The sequence below is a fragment of the Salvelinus alpinus genome, chromosome 1 (assembly GCF_045679555.1).
Source record: "Salvelinus alpinus chromosome 1, SLU_Salpinus.1, whole genome shotgun sequence".
NCBI classification, from domain to species: domain Eukaryota; kingdom Metazoa; phylum Chordata; class Actinopteri; order Salmoniformes; family Salmonidae; genus Salvelinus; species Salvelinus alpinus.
In genome coordinates this window covers 48,020,651-48,040,205 of record NC_092086.1, presented here as the reverse complement: position 1 = coordinate 48,040,205, position 19,555 = coordinate 48,020,651, and the positions used below count along the sequence as shown (strand labels likewise).

Genomic DNA, 19,555 nt, shown 5'->3' with positions numbered 1-19,555 from the left:
ACTAGAGCAACATAATACATATCTACCTCAACTCCCACTACAGCAACATAATACATATCTACCTCAACTCCCACTACAGCAACATAATACATATCTACCTCAACTCCCACTACAGCAACATAATACATATCTACCTCAACTCCCACAATAGCAACATAATACATATCTACCTCAACTCCCACTATAGCAACATAATACATATCTACCTCAACTCCCACTATAGCAACATAATACATATCTACCTCAACTCCCACTACAGCAACATAATACATATCTACCTCAACTCCCACTATAGCAACATAATACATATCTACCTCAACTCCCACTATAGCAACATAATACATATCTACCTCAACTCCCACTACAGCAACATAATACATATCTACCTCAACTCCCACTACAGCAACATAATACATATCTACCTCAACTCCCACTACAGCAACATAATACATATCTACCTCAACTCCCACTATAGCAACATAATACATATCTACCTCAACTCCCACTATAGCAACATAATACATATCTACCTCAACTCCCACTATAGCAACATAATACATATCTACCTCAACTCCCACTATAGCAACATAATACATATCTACCTCAACTCCCACTATAGCAACATAATACATATCTACCTCAACTCCCACTATAGCAACATAATACATATCTACCTCAACTCCCTCTACAGCAACGTAATACATATCTACCTCAACTCCCACTACAGCAACATAATACATATCTACCTCAACTCCCACAATAGCAACATAATACATATCTACCTCAACTCCCACTACAGCAACATAATACATATCTACCTCAACTCCCACTACAGCAACATAATACATATCTACCTCAACTCCCACTACAGCAACGTAATACATATCTACCTCAACTCCCTCTACAGCAACGTAATACATATCTACCTCAACTCCCACTACAGCAACATAATACATATCTACCTCAACTCCCACTATAGCAACATAATACATATCTACCTCAACTCCCACTACAGCAACATAATACATATCTACCTCAACTCCCACTACAGCAACATAATACATATCTACCTCAACTCCCTCTACAGCAACGTAATACATATCTACCTCAACTCCCTCTACAGCAACATAATACATATCTACCTCAACTCCCTCTACAGCAACGTAATACATATCTACCTCAACTCCCACTATAGCAACATAATACATATCTACCTCAACTCCCACTATAGCAACACAACACATATCTACCTCAATGACATCGTACCCCTGCACATCAACTCGGTACTGGTACCCTGTGTATATAGCCAAGTTATCGTACTCATTGTGTATTTATTCCTCGTGTTATTTTTTTCTCTCTGCATTGTTGGGTAGGACCCGTATGTAAGAAATTCACTGTTAGTCTACACCTGTTGCCTACAATGCATGTGACAAATGACATTGAATTTGATTTGATTTGACCCAACACAACTCCAACAGAACTATCAGCAACATTGTGGAACACTCCCACAACACAGTGTAAAATGTGATGGAGGCCAACATGATAGAATCACATTGTCAATATGGTCCTTTCTGTCATGCACCTGTTACTTCAATCCGACAAACACATGACTGTACATTTGTCCTTCACTTAGTTAATATCATACCCTTAGTTCATACCATACCCTTAGTTAATACCATACCTTTAGTTAATACCACACCCTTAGTACCCTTAGTTAATTCCATACCCTTAGTTAATACCATACCCTTAGTTAATACCATACCCATAGTTAATACCATACCCTTAGTTAACACCATACCCTTAGTTAATACCATACCCTTAGTTAACGCCATACCCTTAGTTAATACCATACCCTTAGTTAATACCATACCCTTAGTTAATACCATACCTTTAGTTAATACCACACCCTTAGTACCCTTAGTTAATACCATACCCTTAGTTAATACCATACCCTTAGTTAACACCATACCCTTAGTTAATACCATACCCTTAGTTAATGCCATACCCTTAGTTAATACCATACCCTTAGTTAATACCACACCCTTAGTTAATACCACACCCTTAGTTAATACCACACCCTTAGTTAATACCATACCCTTAGTTAATACCATACCCTTAGTTAATACCATACCCTTAGTTAATACCATACCCTTAGTTAATACCACACCCTTAGTTAATACCATACCCTTAGTTAATACCATACCCTTAGTTAATACCACACCCTTAGTTAATACCACACCCTTAGTTAATACCATACCCTTAGTTAATACCATACCCTTAGTTAATACCACACCCTTAGTTAATACCACACCCTTAGTTAATACCACACCCTTAGTTAATACCACACCCTTAGTTAATACCATACCCTTAGTTAATACCACACCCTTAGTTAATACCACACCCTTAGTTAATACCATACCCTTAGTTAATACCATACCCTTAGTTAATACCACACCCTTAGTTAATACCACACCCTTAGTTAATACCATACCCTTAGTTAATACCATACCCTTAGTTAATACCACACCCTTAGTTAATACCATACCCTTAGTTAATACCACACCCTTAGTTAATACCACACCCTTAGTTAATACCATACCCTTAGTTAACACCATACCCTTAGTTAATACCATACCCTTAGTTAATACCATACCCTTAGTTAATACCACACCCTTAGTTAATACCACACCCTTAGTTAATACCATACCCTTAGTTAATACCATACCCTTAGTTAATACCACACCCTTAGTTAATACCATACCCTTAGTTAATACCACACCCTTAGTTAATACCACACCCTTAGTTAATACCATACCCTTAGTTAACACCATACCCTTAGTTAATACCATACCCTTAGTTAATACCATACCCTTAGTTAATACCACACCCTTAGTTAATACCATACCCTTAGTTAATACCATACCCTTAGTTAATACCACACCCTTAGTTAATACCATACCCTTAGTTAATACCATACCCTTAGTTAATACCACACCCTTAGTTAATACCATACCCTTAGTTAATACCATACCCTTAGTTAATACCACACCCTTAGTTAATACCATACCCTTAGTTAATACCATACCCTTAGTTAATACCATACCCTTAGTTAATACCACACCCTTAGTTAATACCATACCCTTAGTTAATACCATACCCTTAGTTAATACCACACCCTTAGTTAATACCATACCCTTAGTTAATACCATACCCTTAGTTAATACCATACCCTTAGTTAATACCATACCCTTAGTTAATACCACACCCTTAGTTAATACCATACCCTTAGTTAATACCATACCCTTAGTTAATACCATACCCTTAGTTAATACCATACCCTTAGTTAATACCACACCCTTAGTTAATACCATACCCTTAGTTAATACCACACCCTTAGTTAATACCATACCCTTAGTTAATACCATACCCTTAGTTAATACCACACCCTTAGTTAATACCATACCCTTAGTTAATACCATACCCTTAGTTAATACCACACCCTTAGTTAATACCATACCCTTAGTTAATACCATACCCTTAGTTAATACCACACCCTTAGTTAATACCATACCCTTAGTTAATACCATACCCTTAGTTAATACCACACCCTTAGTTAATACCATACCCTTAGTTAATACCATACCCTTAGTTAATACCATACCCTTAGTTAATACCACACCCTGCAAATAGTGTAACAAGATACATCATTTGTCAGTCTAAATAGTACTTTCTCAAAAGCCCTTCTCTCCTTGGATGTCTTTTGTTGAAAGGTCAATATAAATCATACTTGACACTACCGAGTCAAACAGAAAGCAGTCCCTGAACTGCCCTGTCGCCATCGCAGCCTACTTCTGATCTATCAGTCTGTTCCCAAATGGAGGAGAGTACTCTGTCTAGGTGGGAGAAATGAGTAATTGCACAGAGGCTTACTACAGCAGGGTACAGCAGGGTACAGCAGTCACCTCACCTCCATGCTTCCCTCCACAAAATTAAAGCTCTCACAATCAATCAGGCGAGCAGATAGAAGTTGAAATGAATACTGTGAAGTGGTGATTAGTTTTGACTGCTTACGCGTTTTTACTGATGTCTGGGAATCGTATTGAGTATTCTGCACACACACACACACACACACACACACACACACACACACACACACACACACACACACACACACACACACACACACACACACACACACACACACACACACACACACACACACACACACACACACACACACACACACACACACACACACACACACACACACACACACACACTCAAAGATTACAAATGTTCTTTATATAGTGTAGCATTTCAGCTTCAGTAATTCAACTGTCTCTTGTCTCTGTCATTCTCTATCTCTGTCTGTCTGTCTCTATCTGTTTTCCTCTCTCCCTCCCTTGCTACAGTATAATCAAATCAAATCAAATTTTATTTGTCACATACACATGGTTAGCAGATGTTAATGCGAGTGTAGCGAAATGCTTGTGCTTCTAGTTCCGACAATGCAGTAATAACCAACAAGTAATCTAACCTAACAATTCCACAACTACTACCTTATACACACAAGTGTAAAGGGATAAAGAATATGTACATAAAAATATATGAATGAGTGATGGTACAGAACGGCATAGGCAAGATGCAGTAGATGGTATAGTGTACAGTCTATACATATGAGATGAGTAATGTAGGGTATGTAAACATAAAGTGGCATAGTTTAAAGTGGCTAGTGATACATGTATTACATAAAGATGGCAAGATGCAGTAGATGATATAGAGTACAGTATATACATATACATATGAGATGAGTAATGTAGGGTATGTAAACATTATATTAAGTGGCATTGTTTAAAGTGGCTAGTGATACATTTTTACATAATTTCCATCAATTCCCATTATTAAAGTGGCTGGAGTTGAGTCAGTATGTTGGCAGCGGCCACTAAATGTTAGTGGTGGCTGTTTAACAGTCTGATGGCCTTGAGATAGAAGCTGTTTTTCAGTCTCTCGGTCCCTGCTTTGATGCACCTGTACTGACCTCGCCTTCTGGATGATAGCGGGGTGAACAGGCAGTGGCTCGGGTGGTTGTTGTCCTTGATCTTTATGGCCTTCCTGTGACATCAGGTGGTGTAGGTGTCCTGGAGGGCAGGTAGTTTGCCCCCGGTGATGCGTTGTGCAGACCTCACTACCCTCTGGAGAGCCTTACGGTTGTGGGCGGAGCAGTTGCCGTACCAGGCGGTGATACAGCCCGACAGGATGCTCTCGATTGTGCATCTGTAGAAGTTTGTGAGTGCTTTTGGTGACAAGCCGAATTTCTTCAGCCTCCTGAGGTTGAAGAGGCGCTGCTGCGCCTTCTTCACAACACTGTCTGTGTGGGTGGACCAATTCAGTTTGTCCGTGATGTCTACACAGAGGAACGGATCATGGATCTAAGCTGGATGGTATGGCCTTTGAGACAGACACGCTAGCGTTTCAGTCTCACATGGAGGACTCTAACATTTACCACAGTACCCCACAGAACCTGACATTTCCTGACGTTTCCTCAGGGTGATCTGATTAGCTGTGTACCCTGGGTGTCGACAGGGAGCCGGGCTGACCATCAGACCCATGCTAGGGCTTTCTCTCTGGGGGCAACAACCATGATCTACTGCTGGGGAGGGGAGGGGAAATGTTCCTCTCCCAACTATGTGCTTCAGAATTTATGCCATGCCATGATGAACATGACACCTGCATAGCTTTAGCAAAATAGCATTGGCAAACCTTTGGAGTGAGTAAATAGAATAGCTAAGGATATTGCTTTGAGAGGAGAGATGGTCCATCTTGTTCCCAAAATTCCTCAAGCAGAAGACCAGAGAAGTGCTTAAAGCTCCCTCCCTCCCTCCACCCATCCCTCTCTCTTGAACTATCCTGCTGTCCGAGGCTGAAGCTGTAATTCTGACAATCCTGAGTGACCTGCCTCAGAGCTTCTGGAGCAGCCGACAGCAAAGCCAAGGGCTAATCCAGCTTGCAACTAGAGCACTGAGTCACTACCACATAGAGAGAGAGGTACATGGGGGTAGGGGGGTGAGAGAAAGGAGAGAGAGAGATGGAGGAAGGGGGAAAGAGAGTGAGAGAAATGGAGGGTGAGAGAGAGAGCGAGAGAGAGAGGGAGAGTGATAGAAACATAAATGGGAGAGAGGCACACAGAGAATGAGAGAGAGGGGTAAGAGGGAGAAGGTTAGAAGCAAGAGGGTGAAAGAGAAAGAGGCATAATGGACACCAGACATAATGGACACCAAGTTAAAGTTGTGTATTTGAAAGCAGGTGAGAGAGAGGGGGCGAGAGAAGGGGGAGAGTGGAGGCTGGGTCAGAGGAAGTCATACAGGCAGTGGAAAAAGACAGGAGCAAGACAATACAAATGAGACCCAGAAAGCAGGAGTGGGCATTAGGGTGAGAGAACAGATTAGTTATTTGAGAGGAGAGGCTAGAGAGAGAGAGACAGAGAGGGAGAGAGAGAGAAAGAGGGAGAGAGAGATGGAGGGAGGGAGGGGGTTCCTCTACAAGAATTTGTCACAGTCTCATTAGTGTTGTGAGTGGGCTGGAGGTTATATACTGTATGTAACTGGGACAGTGTGTTTGACAGGTGGTGGCCTGGGACATGACAGGGGAACATTAATCTAAACTACAGTATATGACCATAGGGAAGTAGCCTTCTGACTCCTCCGAAAAACAGACCTCCTGCTTTACCTTACCCCCACCTCCCTGCCTCCCCCTCACACTGTCACTCGTTCATCTGCTTTCTCTGTTCTCTCCCTTCCTCCATGTAACTGTTCTGTTTCTTCCTCACCTGGATTTACTGTATGTATGAAGTGCACTGAAATAGCTGCTATGTTTCTATCCATCCTGCTCTTCTTTTGTATCCCATCTCCACTTTTGCCCCTATCCTTTAAAAGCACTTTTTAAAAGCACTTTTCTAAAACTTGTTCCCTTCCGCTCCACCCACCTCCTCTCCCCAACCCAACAGGGACTGTATGTTGCTTTCTCCCGTGTTCTGTGAGTTCTGATTGAACAACATCTTCATGCATCATCGGGTGCATCTGGGCATTTCCACTCCTTCATTTAAAAGCTTGTCAATCACTTGCTCTCTCCTCTTTCTCTCGCTCTTTCAGTCTCAATTGCATCCTCCATCAGCCCCTCACTGACCCCCCACCCCACCCCACACACACATACACCCTCCCCCACCAGTGTTTTCCTCCCCACCCCTATCTCTCAGGCGATCCCCCACCTCTGGAACACCCTATGTAGATCAACAGGGCGTGAAGCTGTCATCCAACTCAGGGAATAGCAGGAAAGGGGTCAGACAAAAATCTCAATCAGCACCTCACCTCCCCTCCACATACACCCATAACATACCCTCATACTGCTAAAGACATTCCTATCCTTTGCTCACACACCACACGTGTCCTAATTAAGAGATGTACTAGCCGACTCCTCTGTTCAGAAAGGCCTTTCCAACGAGGAGATGAGCTCTTCCTTCAAGCCCGTCATTTCTTTCCTTACACCTTCCATCCTCTCAGTGGCAATAAGTTAGTAGCAGGAGGACTCCTCCTGCACAAACGCAGCGTGGAACTGGATTGTTACCGGGCTTAAAGTCAAGTGGTAAGTCTGGTGAGTAACACTGATCTGCAGTAGACAGACTGAGCAGGCAGCATCACTTGACTGAGTCACTTATCAGTTGCCTACTGGGACTGTCAAAACATCCAGGAGAATAGATCCACACACCAAATAGAAATATTAAACATCCCACATACAGTACTGACCCAGTCCACTCCTACACACAGTCTGTCTATACAGAACTGACCCAGTCCACTCCTACACACATTCTGTCTATACAGTACTGACCCAGTCCACTCCTACACACAGTCTGTCTGTACAGTACTGACCCAGTCCACTCCTACACACAGTCTGTCTATACAGTACTGACCCAGTCCACTCCTACACACAGTCTGTCTGTACAGTACTGACCCAGTCCACTCCTACACACAGTCTGTCTATACAGTACTGACCCAGTCCACTCCTACACACAGTCTGTCTGTACAGTACTGACCCAGTCCACTCCTACACACAGTCTGTCTATACAGAACTGACCCAGTCCACTCCTACACACAGTCTGTCTATACAGAACTGACCCAGTCCACTCCTACACACAGTCTGTCTATACAGAACTGACCCAGTCCACTCCTACACACAGTCTGTCTATACAGTACTGACCCAGTCCACTCCTACACACAGTCTGTCTGTACAGTACTGACCCAGTCCACTCCTACACACAGTCTGTCTATACAGTACTGACACAGTCCACTACTACACACAGTCTGTCTATACAGTACTGACCCAGTCCACTACTACACACAGTCTGTCTATACAGTACTGACCCAGTCCAGTCCTACACACAGTCTGTCTGTACAGTACTGACCCAGTCCACTCCTACACACAGTCTGTCTATACAGTACTGACCCAGTCCACTCCTACACACAGTCTGTCTGTACAGTACTGACCCAGTCCACTCCTACACACAGTCTGTCTATACAGTACTGACACAGTCCACTCCTACACACAGTCTGTCTATACAGAACTGACCCAGTCCACTCCTACACACAGTCTGTCTATACAGAACTGACCCAGTCCACTCCTACACACAGTCTGTCTATACAGAACTGACCCAGTCCACTCCTACACACAGTCTGTCTATACAGTACTGACCCAGTCCACTCCTACACACAGTCTGTCTATACAGTACTGACCCAGTCCACTATTACACACAGTCTGTCAATACAGTACTGACCCAGTCCACTCCTACACACAGTCTGTCTATACAGTACTGACCCAGTCCAGTCCTATACACAGTCTGTCTATACAGTACTGACCCAGTCCACTACTACACACAGTCTGTCTATACAGTACTGACCCAGTCCAGTCCTACACACAGTCTGTCTATACAGTACTGACACAGTCCACTACTACACACAGTCTGTCTATACAGTACTGACCCAGTCCACTCCTACACACAGTCTGTCTATACAGTACTGACCCAGTCCAGTCCTACACACAGTCTGTCTATACAGTACTGACCCAGTCCACTACTACACACAGTCTGTCTATACAGTACTGACCCAGTCCAGTCCTACACACAGTCTGTCTATACAGTACTGACACAGTCCACTACTACACACAGTCTGTCTATACAGTACTGACCCAGTCCACTCCTACACACAGTCTGTCTATACAGTACTGACCCAGTCCACTCCTACACACAGTCTGTCTACACAGTACTGACCCAGTCCACTCTTACACACAGTCTGTCTACACAGTACTGACCCAGTCCACTCCTACACACAGTCTGTCTATACAGTACTGACCCAGTCCACTCTTACACACAGTCTGTCTACACAGTACTGACCCAGTCCACTCCTACACACAGTCTGTCTATACAGAACTGACCCAGTCCACTCCTACACACAGTCTGTCTATACAGTACTTACCCAGTCCACTCCTACACACAGTCTGTCAATACAGTACTGACCCAGTCCACTCCTACACACAGTCTGTCAATACAGTACTGACCCAGTCCACTCCTACACACAGTCTGTCTATACAGTACTGACACAGTCCACTACTACACACAGTCTGTCTATACAGTACTGACCCAGTCCACTCCTACACACAGTCTGTCTATACAGTACTGACCCAGTCCACTACTACACACAGTCTGTCTATACAGTACTGACCCAGTCCAGTCCTACACACAGTCTGTCTATACAGTACTGACCCAGTCCACTACTACACACAGTCTGTCAATACAGTACTGACCCAGTCCACTCCTACACACAGTCTGTCTCTACAGTACTGACCCAGTCCACTCCTACACACAGTCTGTCTATACAGTACTGACCAAGTCCACTCCTACACACAGTCTGTCTATACAGTACTGACCAAGTCCAGTCCTACACACAGTCTGTCTATACAGTACTGACCCAGTCCAGTCCTACACGCAGTCTGTCTAGACACCACTGACCCAGTCCACTCCTACACAGTCTGTCTATACAGTACTGACCCAGTCCACTCCTACACAGTCTGTCTATACAGAACTGACCCAGTCCACTCCTATACACAGTCTGTCTATACAGTACTGACCCAGTCCACTCCTACACAGTCTGTCTATACAGTACTGACCCAGTCCACTCCTACACAGTCTGTCTATACAGAACTGACCCAGTCAACTCCTGTACACAGTCTGTCTATACAGTACTGACCCAGTCCACTCCTACACACAGTCTGTCTCTACAGTACTGACCCAGTCCACTCCTACACACAGTCTGTCTATACAGTACTGACCCAGTCCAGTCCTACACACAGTCTGTCTATACAGTACTGACCCAGTCCAGTCCTACACACAGTCTGTCTATACAGTACTGACCCAGTCCACTCCTACACGCAGTCTGTCTAGACACCACTGACCCAGTCCAGTCCAACACACAGTCTGTCTATAAAATACTGACCCAGCCCACTCCTACACACAGTCTGTCTCTACAGTACTGACCCAGTCCACTCCTACACACAGTCTGTCTATACAGTACTGACCCAGTCCACTCCTACACAGTCTGTCTATACAGTACTGACCCAGTCCACTCCTACACAGTCTGTCTATACAGTATTGACCCAGTCCACTCCTATACACAGTCTGTCTATACAGTACTGACCCAGTCCACTCCTATACACAGTCTGTCTATACAGTACTGACCCAGTCCACTCCTACACAGTCTGTCTATACAGTACTGACCCAGTCCAGTCCTACACACAGTCTGTCTATACAGTACTGACCCAGTCCACTACTACACACAGTCTGTCTATACAGTACTGACCCAGTCCACTCCTACACACAGTCTGTCTATACAGTACTGACCCAGTCCAGTCCTACACACAGTCTGTCTATACAGTACTGACCCAGTCCACTACTACACACAGTCTGTCTATACAGTACTGACCCAGTCCAGTCCTACACACAGTCTGTCTATACAGTACTGACACAGTCCACTACTACACACAGTCTGTCTATACAGTACTGACCCAGTCCACTCCTACACACAGTCTGTCTATACAGTACTGACCCAGTCCACTCCTACACACAGTCTGTCTACACAGTACTGACCCAGTCCACTCTTACACACAGTCTGTCTACACAGTACTGACCCAGTCCACTCCTACACACAGTCTGTCTATACAGTACTGACCCAGTCCACTCTTACACACAGTCTGTCTACACAGTACTGACCCAGTCCACTCCTACACACAGTCTGTCTATACAGAACTGACCCAGTCCACTCCTACACACAGTCTGTCTATACAGTACTTACCCAGTCCACTCCTACACACAGTCTGTCAATACAGTACTGACCCAGTCCACTCCTACACACAGTCTGTCAATACAGTACTGACCCCTTCCACTCCTACACACAGTCTGTCTATACAGTACTGACACAGTCCACTACTACACACAGTCTGTCTATACAGTACTGACCCAGTCCACTCCTACACACAGTCTGTCTATACAGTACTGACCCAGTCCACTACTACACACAGTCTGTCTATACAGTACTGACCCAGTCCAGTCCTACACAAAGTCTGTCTACACAGTACTGACCCAGTCCACTACTACACACAGTCTGTCAATACAGTACTGACCCAGTCCACTCCTACACACAGTCTGTCTCTACAGTACTGACCCAGTCCACTCCTACACACAGTCTGTCTATACAGTACTGACCAAGTCCACTCCTACACACAGTCTGTCTATACAGTACTGACCAAGTCCAGTCCTACACACAGTCTGTCTATACAGTACTGACCCAGTCCAGTCCTACACGCAGTCTGTCTAGACACCACTGACCCAGTCCACTCCTACACAGTCTGTCTATACAGTACTGACCCAGTCCACTCCTACACAGTCTGTCTATACAGAACTGACCCAGTCCACTCTTATACACAGTCTGTCTATACAGTACTGACCCGGTCCACTCCTACACAGTCTGTCTATACAGTACTGACCCAGTCCACTCCTACACAGTCTGTCTATACAGAACTGACCCAGTCAACTCCTGTACACAGTCTGTCTATACAGTACTGACCCAGTCCACTCCTACACACAGTCTGTCTCTACAGTACTGACCCAGTCCACTCCTACACACAGTCTGTCTATACAGTACTGACCCAGTCCAGTCCTACACACAGTCTGTCTATACAGTACTGACCCAGTCCAGTCCTACACACAGTCTGTCTATACAGTACTGACCCAGTCCACTCCTACACGCAGTCTGTCTAGACACCACTGACCCAGTCCAGTCCAACACACAGTCTGTCTATAAAATACTGACCCAGCCCACTCCTACACACAGTCTGTCTCTACAGTACTGACCCAGTCCACTCCTACACACAGTCTGTCTATACAGTACTGACCAAGTCCACTCCTACACACAGTCTGTCTATACAGTACTGACCAAGTCCAGTCCTACACACAGTCTGTCTATACAGTACTGACCCAGTCCAGTCCTACACGCAGTCTGTCTAGACACCACTGACCCAGTCCACTCCTACACAGTCTGTCTATACAGTACTGACCCAGTCCACTCCTACACAGTCTGTCTATACAGAACTGACCCAGTCCACTCCTATACACAGTCTGTCTATACAGTACTGACCCAGTCCACTCCTACACAGTCTGTCTATACAGTACTGACCCAGTCCACTCCTACACAGTCTGTCTATACAGAACTGACCCAGTCAACTCCTGTACACAGTCTGTCTATACAGTACTGACCCAGTCCACTCCTACACACAGTCTGTCTCTACAGTACTGACCCAGTCCACTCCTACACACAGTCTGTCTATACAGTACTGACCCAGTCCAGTCCTACACACAGTCTGTCTATACAGTACTGACCCAGTCCAGTCCTACACACAGTCTGTCTATACAGTACTGACCCAGTCCACTCCTACACGCAGTCTGTCTAGACACCACTGACCCAGTCCAGTCCAACACACAGTCTGTCTATAAAATACTGACCCAGCCCACTCCTACACACAGTCTGTCTCTACAGTACTGACCCAGTCCACTCCTACACACAGTCTGTCTATACAGTACTGACCCAGTCCACTCCTACACAGTCTGTCTATACAGTACTGACCCAGTCCACTCCTACACAGTCTGTCTATACAGTATTGACCCAGTCCACTCCTATACACAGTCTGTCTATACAGTACTGACCCAGTCCACTCCTATACACAGTCTGTCTATACAGTACTGACCCAGTCCACTCCTACACAGTCTGTCTATACAGTACTGACCCAGTCCACTCCTATACACAGTCTGTCTATACAGTACTGACCCAGTCCACTCCTACACACAGTCTGTCAATACAGTACTGACCCAGTCCACTCCCAGGATTGACCTTGTTTTAATGCAGTAAATGTTCTCAGGAGCTGTTTCTGCTCACTTCACTTCTCTGTCTTTCATCTCCCTGTCTCTCTCTTTCTCTCATTATAACTCTCTCTCTTTCTCTCTCTCTATATATATATCTATATATATACATCCATTCTCTCTTTCTCTATATATCTATATATATACATCCATTCTCTCTTTCTCTCTACCCTTTCTGAGGGTGTGTGTTGTTGATGATGGGAAAATCAGTGTTGCGAAGAGTGCACACCTTTTGTCTAATCCCCAACCCTGTGTGTGTGTGTGTGTGTGTGTGTGTGTGCTGTGTGTGTGAGCACCGTGACCCTTTTATCCACCTGTTATTGATCCTTTCGATCATTGACACACACCCCATCCCTTTATACGCTATTTCTATTCACTGAGGACATCGAACCAGAGGAATTAATAAATAGTAAGTTCAACTCCAGAGGTTTGCCTGACTAATTAACAGAAAAACATTATTTTCAAGATGGAACAGCAAGAGAAAGAGGAAGGGAAGAGGAGGCCAAGTGTTAATTCAAGGATCACTGCACACACACACACACACACACACACACACACACACACACACACACACACACACACACACACACACACACACACACACACACACACACACACACACACACACACACACACACACACACACACACACACACACACACACACACACACACACACTTCTGCTTTACGATTCAGTGCACACAGAGATGAGAGTTGAAGGGGAGACAGAGGAAGGGAGGAGAGGTGTTTACCTTCATTGCCTCAGAACAGAGGGGGCTAATGAAAGCCAGAGAGAGACACTGCCACCCTACGCACACACGCACGCACACACACACACACACACACACACACACACACACACACACACACACACACACACACACACACACACACACACACACACACACACACACACACACACACACACACACACACACACACACACACACACACACACACACACACACACACACACACACACACACACACACACACACACACACACACACTACCACTAAAATGCAGAAGAACACTACTTTCAAATACTGCGTTATGCCTGCTCTTCAGTACTCACAGCATTGTAGCTCTATAATACTGTATGTCTAGTCTAACCAGCTCATCTACACAGACAGACAGACAGACAGACAGACAGACAGACGGACGGACGGACGGACGGACGGACGGACGGACGGACGGACGGACGGACGGACGGACGGACGGACGGACGGACGGACGGACGGACGGACAGACAGACAGACAGACAGACAGACAGACAGACAGACAGACAGGTAGGTTGGCAGGCAGCTTCCTCCAGGCAGTCCAGATGCTGGTCTTGCTCCTCCATGCCTGACTGGCTTTATGTGCAACCTGTGCAGGTGTGACATCACCATCAAGCCTCAGGGGAGTGGATGGGCTTCACAGTACTGTCCATTACTGAGCCTGGAGGATAGGGCCATTACAGGGGGATAATGATGAACTATACCACACTGGATGGACCCACCACCTGTCTAAGTAATGTGTTCCAACTACTGGTATGTACTACTCCCTCCCTGGCCCAATGGCAACGATTGCAGCTCAGATGAGCGAGAGAGAGAGAGAGAGAGAGAGAGAGAGAGAGAGAGAGAGAGAGAGAGAGAGAGAGAGAGAGAGAGAGAGAGAGAGAGAGAGAGAGAGAGAGAGAGAGAGAGAGAGAGAGAGAGAGATGAACCTGGAGAAGAGTCCCCTAAGCAAGCTGGTCCTAGGGCTCTGTTCACAAACACAAACACACCCCACAGAGCCCCAGGACAACAGCACAATTAGACCCAACCAAATCATGAGAAAACAAAAAGATAATTACTTGACACATTGGAAAGAATTAACAAAAAAACAGAGCAAACTAGAATGCTATTTGGCCCTAAACAGAGAGTATACAGTGGCAGAATACCTAACCACTGTGACTGACCCAAACTTAAGGAAAGCTTTGACTATGTACAGACTCAGTGAGCATAGCCTTGCTATTGAGAAAGGCCGCCGTAGGCAGACATGGCTCTCAAGAGAAGACATGCTATGTGCTCACTGCCCACAAAATGAGGTGGAAACTGAGCTGCACTTCCTAACCTCCTGCCCAATGTATGACCATATTAGAGAGACATATTTCCCTCAGATTACACAGATCCACAAAGAATTCGAAAACAAATCCAATTTTGATAAACTCCCATATCTACTGGGTGAAATTCCACAGTGTGCCATCACAGCAGCAAGATTTGTGACCTGTTGCCACAAGAAAAGGGCAACCAGTGAAGAACAAACACCATTGTAAATACAACCCATATTTATGTTTATTTATTTTAACTTGTGTGCTTTAACCATTTGTACATTGTTACAACACTGCATATATATAATATGACATTTGTAATGTCTTTATTGTTTTGAAACTTCTGTATGTGTAATGTTTACTGTTCATTTTTATTGTTTATTTGACTTTTGTATATTATCTACCTCACTTGCTTTGGCAATGTTAACACATGTTTCCCATGCCAATAAAGCCCCTTGAATTGAATTGAATTGAATTGAGAGAGAGAGAGAGAGAGAGAGAGAGAGAGAGAGAGAGATGGCATGAGGGAGAGACAGAGAGAGAGGGGGAGAGAGATGGAATGAGGGAGAGATAGAGAGAGAGAGAGTGAGGGAGAGAGAGAGAGATGGATTGAGAGAGAGACAGAGACAGAGCGAGTGAGGGAGAGAGAGAGTGAGGCAATAAGATAAACAGAGACCTTTCTTTGCTCTGTGACATCACCTTGGCAACAGTGGGATATGGGTAGAGCTGCATGTGCTAGTGCCTATAGGCAGGGCTCACATGGTAAAGGTATGGTAAAGGCATGGTAAAGGCATGGTAAGGGCATGGTAAAGGCATGGTAAAGGCATGGTAAAGGTATGGTAAAGGCATGGGAAAGGCATGGTAAAGGTATGGTAAAGGCATGGTAAAGGCATGGTAAAGGTATGGTAAAGGTAATGGTAAAGTCATAGTATGGGCATGGTAAAGGTATGGTAAATGTATGGTAAAGGCATGGTAAAGGTAATGGTATAGGCATGGTAAAGGCATGGTAAACACATAGTATAGACATGGCAAAGGCATGGTAAACACATGGTATAGGCATGGTCTCGCTACAGTATGTCCACTATCCACATAATGTAGTTTCTCAGGTAACACAGACACACACACGTTAGCTTTATGTTAACACACATGCATTCACATGCTGTAACACACGCTCTTACACACACATGCACACACACACACATGCACACACACACACACACACACGTAAACACACACTCTCAAAAGACCCACTCTCAAAACATAATGGCCAAAGAGACAGAAGGCACATCTGAAACCATGACAACGCCTCACAAGCAACTTTCCATGACCGAACCAGCAGCAGTAAACTGGAAGAGCCAAAGCAGCCTTAGAAAAGTGTCAGCAGGCAGAGCTACGTGACTGCAATGACAGACAGACAGCAGATTGAGACAGAGACACAGTCCCCAAACGCTCCGGCTTTACAGGACTAAATACCAGAGCCCTGCTAGCAAACACACACACTTTAACAACACACAAAGACACAGCGGCGAAGAGATGGAGAGAACGGGAGAGAAAGACAAAACAAATGTGTTGAGCGTAATTGAAAATGGAGGAATGTGAAGGACAAGAGGAAAGGACAGACAAACAGAGGGAGGAGGGGAAGAGGATACGTATTGGCCCACCTGAGGGGTCCTCAACATTCTCCATCTGCACACCTGTGAGCCCTCTCTCCCTCTCTTCTGGTCATTTCATCACTCCAAACCTCTCTGTCTTCTCCCACCCCACTTTCTACACCTCGGACACTGACTGAGACTCAGAGAGGGGGAGAGAGAAACAGAAGCAAAAGAGAGGGTGGGACGTGAACAGTGGGAAGTGAGGGAGAAAGGAGAGAGAGAGAGAGAGAGAGAGAGAGAGAGAGAGAGAGAGAGAGAGAGAGAGAGAGAGAGAGAGAGAGAGAGAGAGAGAGAGAGAGAGAGAGTGTGTGAGCAAACCCCAGTGGGTGAGCTGGAGGAGGAAGGCTGCCAGCTCCTAACATTGTCTCTGTGCCTTTCTGTCTACTTGCGTGTCCCTTGTTGTCCATCTCTCTCCTTCTCGCTCATCTCTCACATTATGTACATCTCAGTAGCTCCAAGCTAGCAGAGCAGGATAAATCACAGGAAGAGGATAAATCACAGGAAGAGAATATATGGTATTACTATATTCTCATTTCACTTTATGGATTGGCTGACGAACTAAAGACACTGGGTCTTTGGACCCGTGTACCGTATACAGTATGTGTCTGTGTGTGTCCTGTCAGCCAGCCAGGCCACATATTATTGACACTCCACTGACATGTCCCACCTCATCGTCTCTCCTGTTGCCCCAGCAACACTTCCGCTCCCCGCCAGCTCTGCCCAACCTGTCCTCATCCTCCTCTTCTCCCTCCCTTCATCTTGCCATCTGCCTATGCCCCGCCTCTCTCATCTCTCTCGGTCTCTCTCCTTCTCTCCCTCCTTCATCCTCACCTCTCTCTCCCTCTCCTTCATCCTCACCCCTCTCTCCCCCTCCCTCATCCTCACCTCCCTCTCTCACTCTCCCTCCTCTCTCTCTCTCTCTCTCTCTCTCTCTCAATCTCCTTCATCCTCACCTCTCTCTTCCCCTCCCTCATCCTCACCTCTCTCTCTCCCTCTCCTTCATCCTCACCTCTCTCTCCCTCTCCTTCATCCTCACCTCTCTCTCCCCCTCCCTCATCCTCACCTCTCTCTCTCCATCTCCCTCCTCTCTCTCTCTCTCTCTCTCTCTCATCCTCACCTCTCTCTTCCCCTCCTTTATCCTCATCTCTCTCTCTCCCTCTCCTTCATCCTCACCTCTCTCTCTCTCTCCCTCTCCCTCATCCTCACCTCTCTCTCTCTCCCTCTCCTTAATCCTCACCTCTCTCTTCCCCTCCCTCATCCTCACCTCTCTCTTCCCCTCCTTCATCCTCATCTCTCTCTCCCCGCCCCATCCTCACCTCTCTCTTCCCCTCCCTCATCCTCACCTCTCTCTCTCTCCCTCTCCTTCATCCTCACCTCTCTCTCCCCTCCCTCATCCTCACATCTCTCTCTCTCCTTCTCCTTCATCCTCACCTTTCTCTCCCTCTCCTTCATCCTCACCTCTCTCTTCCCCTCCCTCATCCTCACCTCTCTCTCCCCCTCCATCATCCTCACCTCTCTCTCTCTCTCTCTCTCTCCCTCTCCTTCATCCTCACCTCTCTCTGCCCCTCCCTCATCCTCACCTCTCTCTTTCTCTCCCTCATCTCTCTCTCTCTCCCTCTCCTTCATCCTCACCTCTCTCTCTCTCTCCCTCTCCTTCATCCTCACCTCTCTCTCTCTCTCCCTCATCTCTCTCTCTCTCGCTCTCCTTCTTCCTCACCTCTCTCTCTCTCCTTCTCCTTCATCCTCACCTCTCTCTCCCCTCCCTCATCCTCACCTCTCTCTCTCTCTCCCTCCCTCATCTCTCTCTCTCCCTCTCATTCATCCTCACCTCTCTCTCCCCTCCCTCATCCTCACCTCTCTGTCTCCCTCCCTCATCTCTCTCTCTCTCCCTCTCCTTCATCCTCACCTCTCTCTCCCCTCCCTCATCCTCACCTCTCTCTCCCCTCCCTCATCCTCACCTCTCTCTGTCTCCCTCCCTCATCTCTGTCTCTCTCCATCTCCTTCATCCTCACCTCTCTCTCCCCCTCCCTCATCCTCACCTCCTGTCCCTCTATCTTTCTCCTCTCTATATGAGCTGCAGTCTTTTGATTTAATAAAGCTTTGAATCTATATCTACCATAGGAATAGTAAAGATACCCCCATCTCTCTATGCTCCAGTCATTCCCTTCAATAAAAGTGTTGTGTATAGGAGACACTTGGGGGTCGTTCTCTAGCCTATTTCATCACAATGACCCATATCAACCCAACCAATCAGAACTAGGAGAGGGGAGAGAGAAGAGTGTGTGCGTAATTAACACCACTGGGTCTGAGTGTTTA

At 45.8% G+C, this 19,555-nt stretch overlaps 1 protein-coding gene across 4 annotated transcripts in view; it reads right to left on the bottom strand.

The window, feature by feature from the left end:
- LOC139578454 (SRC kinase signaling inhibitor 1-like) overlaps window positions 1-19,555 on the bottom strand; it is a 193,764-nt gene that overhangs the window by 79,425 nt on the left and 94,784 nt on the right. Inside the window, exon 1 of one of the 4 annotated variants that reach the window (XM_071406071.1) lies at window positions 17,249-17,500. The exons of 1 other annotated variant lie outside the window; for it this stretch is intronic. In XM_071406071.1, coding sequence (XP_071262172.1) covers window positions 17,249-17,273 — 25 coding nt within the window. In that variant the 5' untranslated portion in view covers window positions 17,274-17,500. Of the gene's footprint in view, window positions 1-17,248; window positions 17,501-19,555 lie in introns of those variants that run through there. 2 more of the 4 variants (XM_071406091.1, XM_071406100.1) reach the window with 2 other exon arrangements.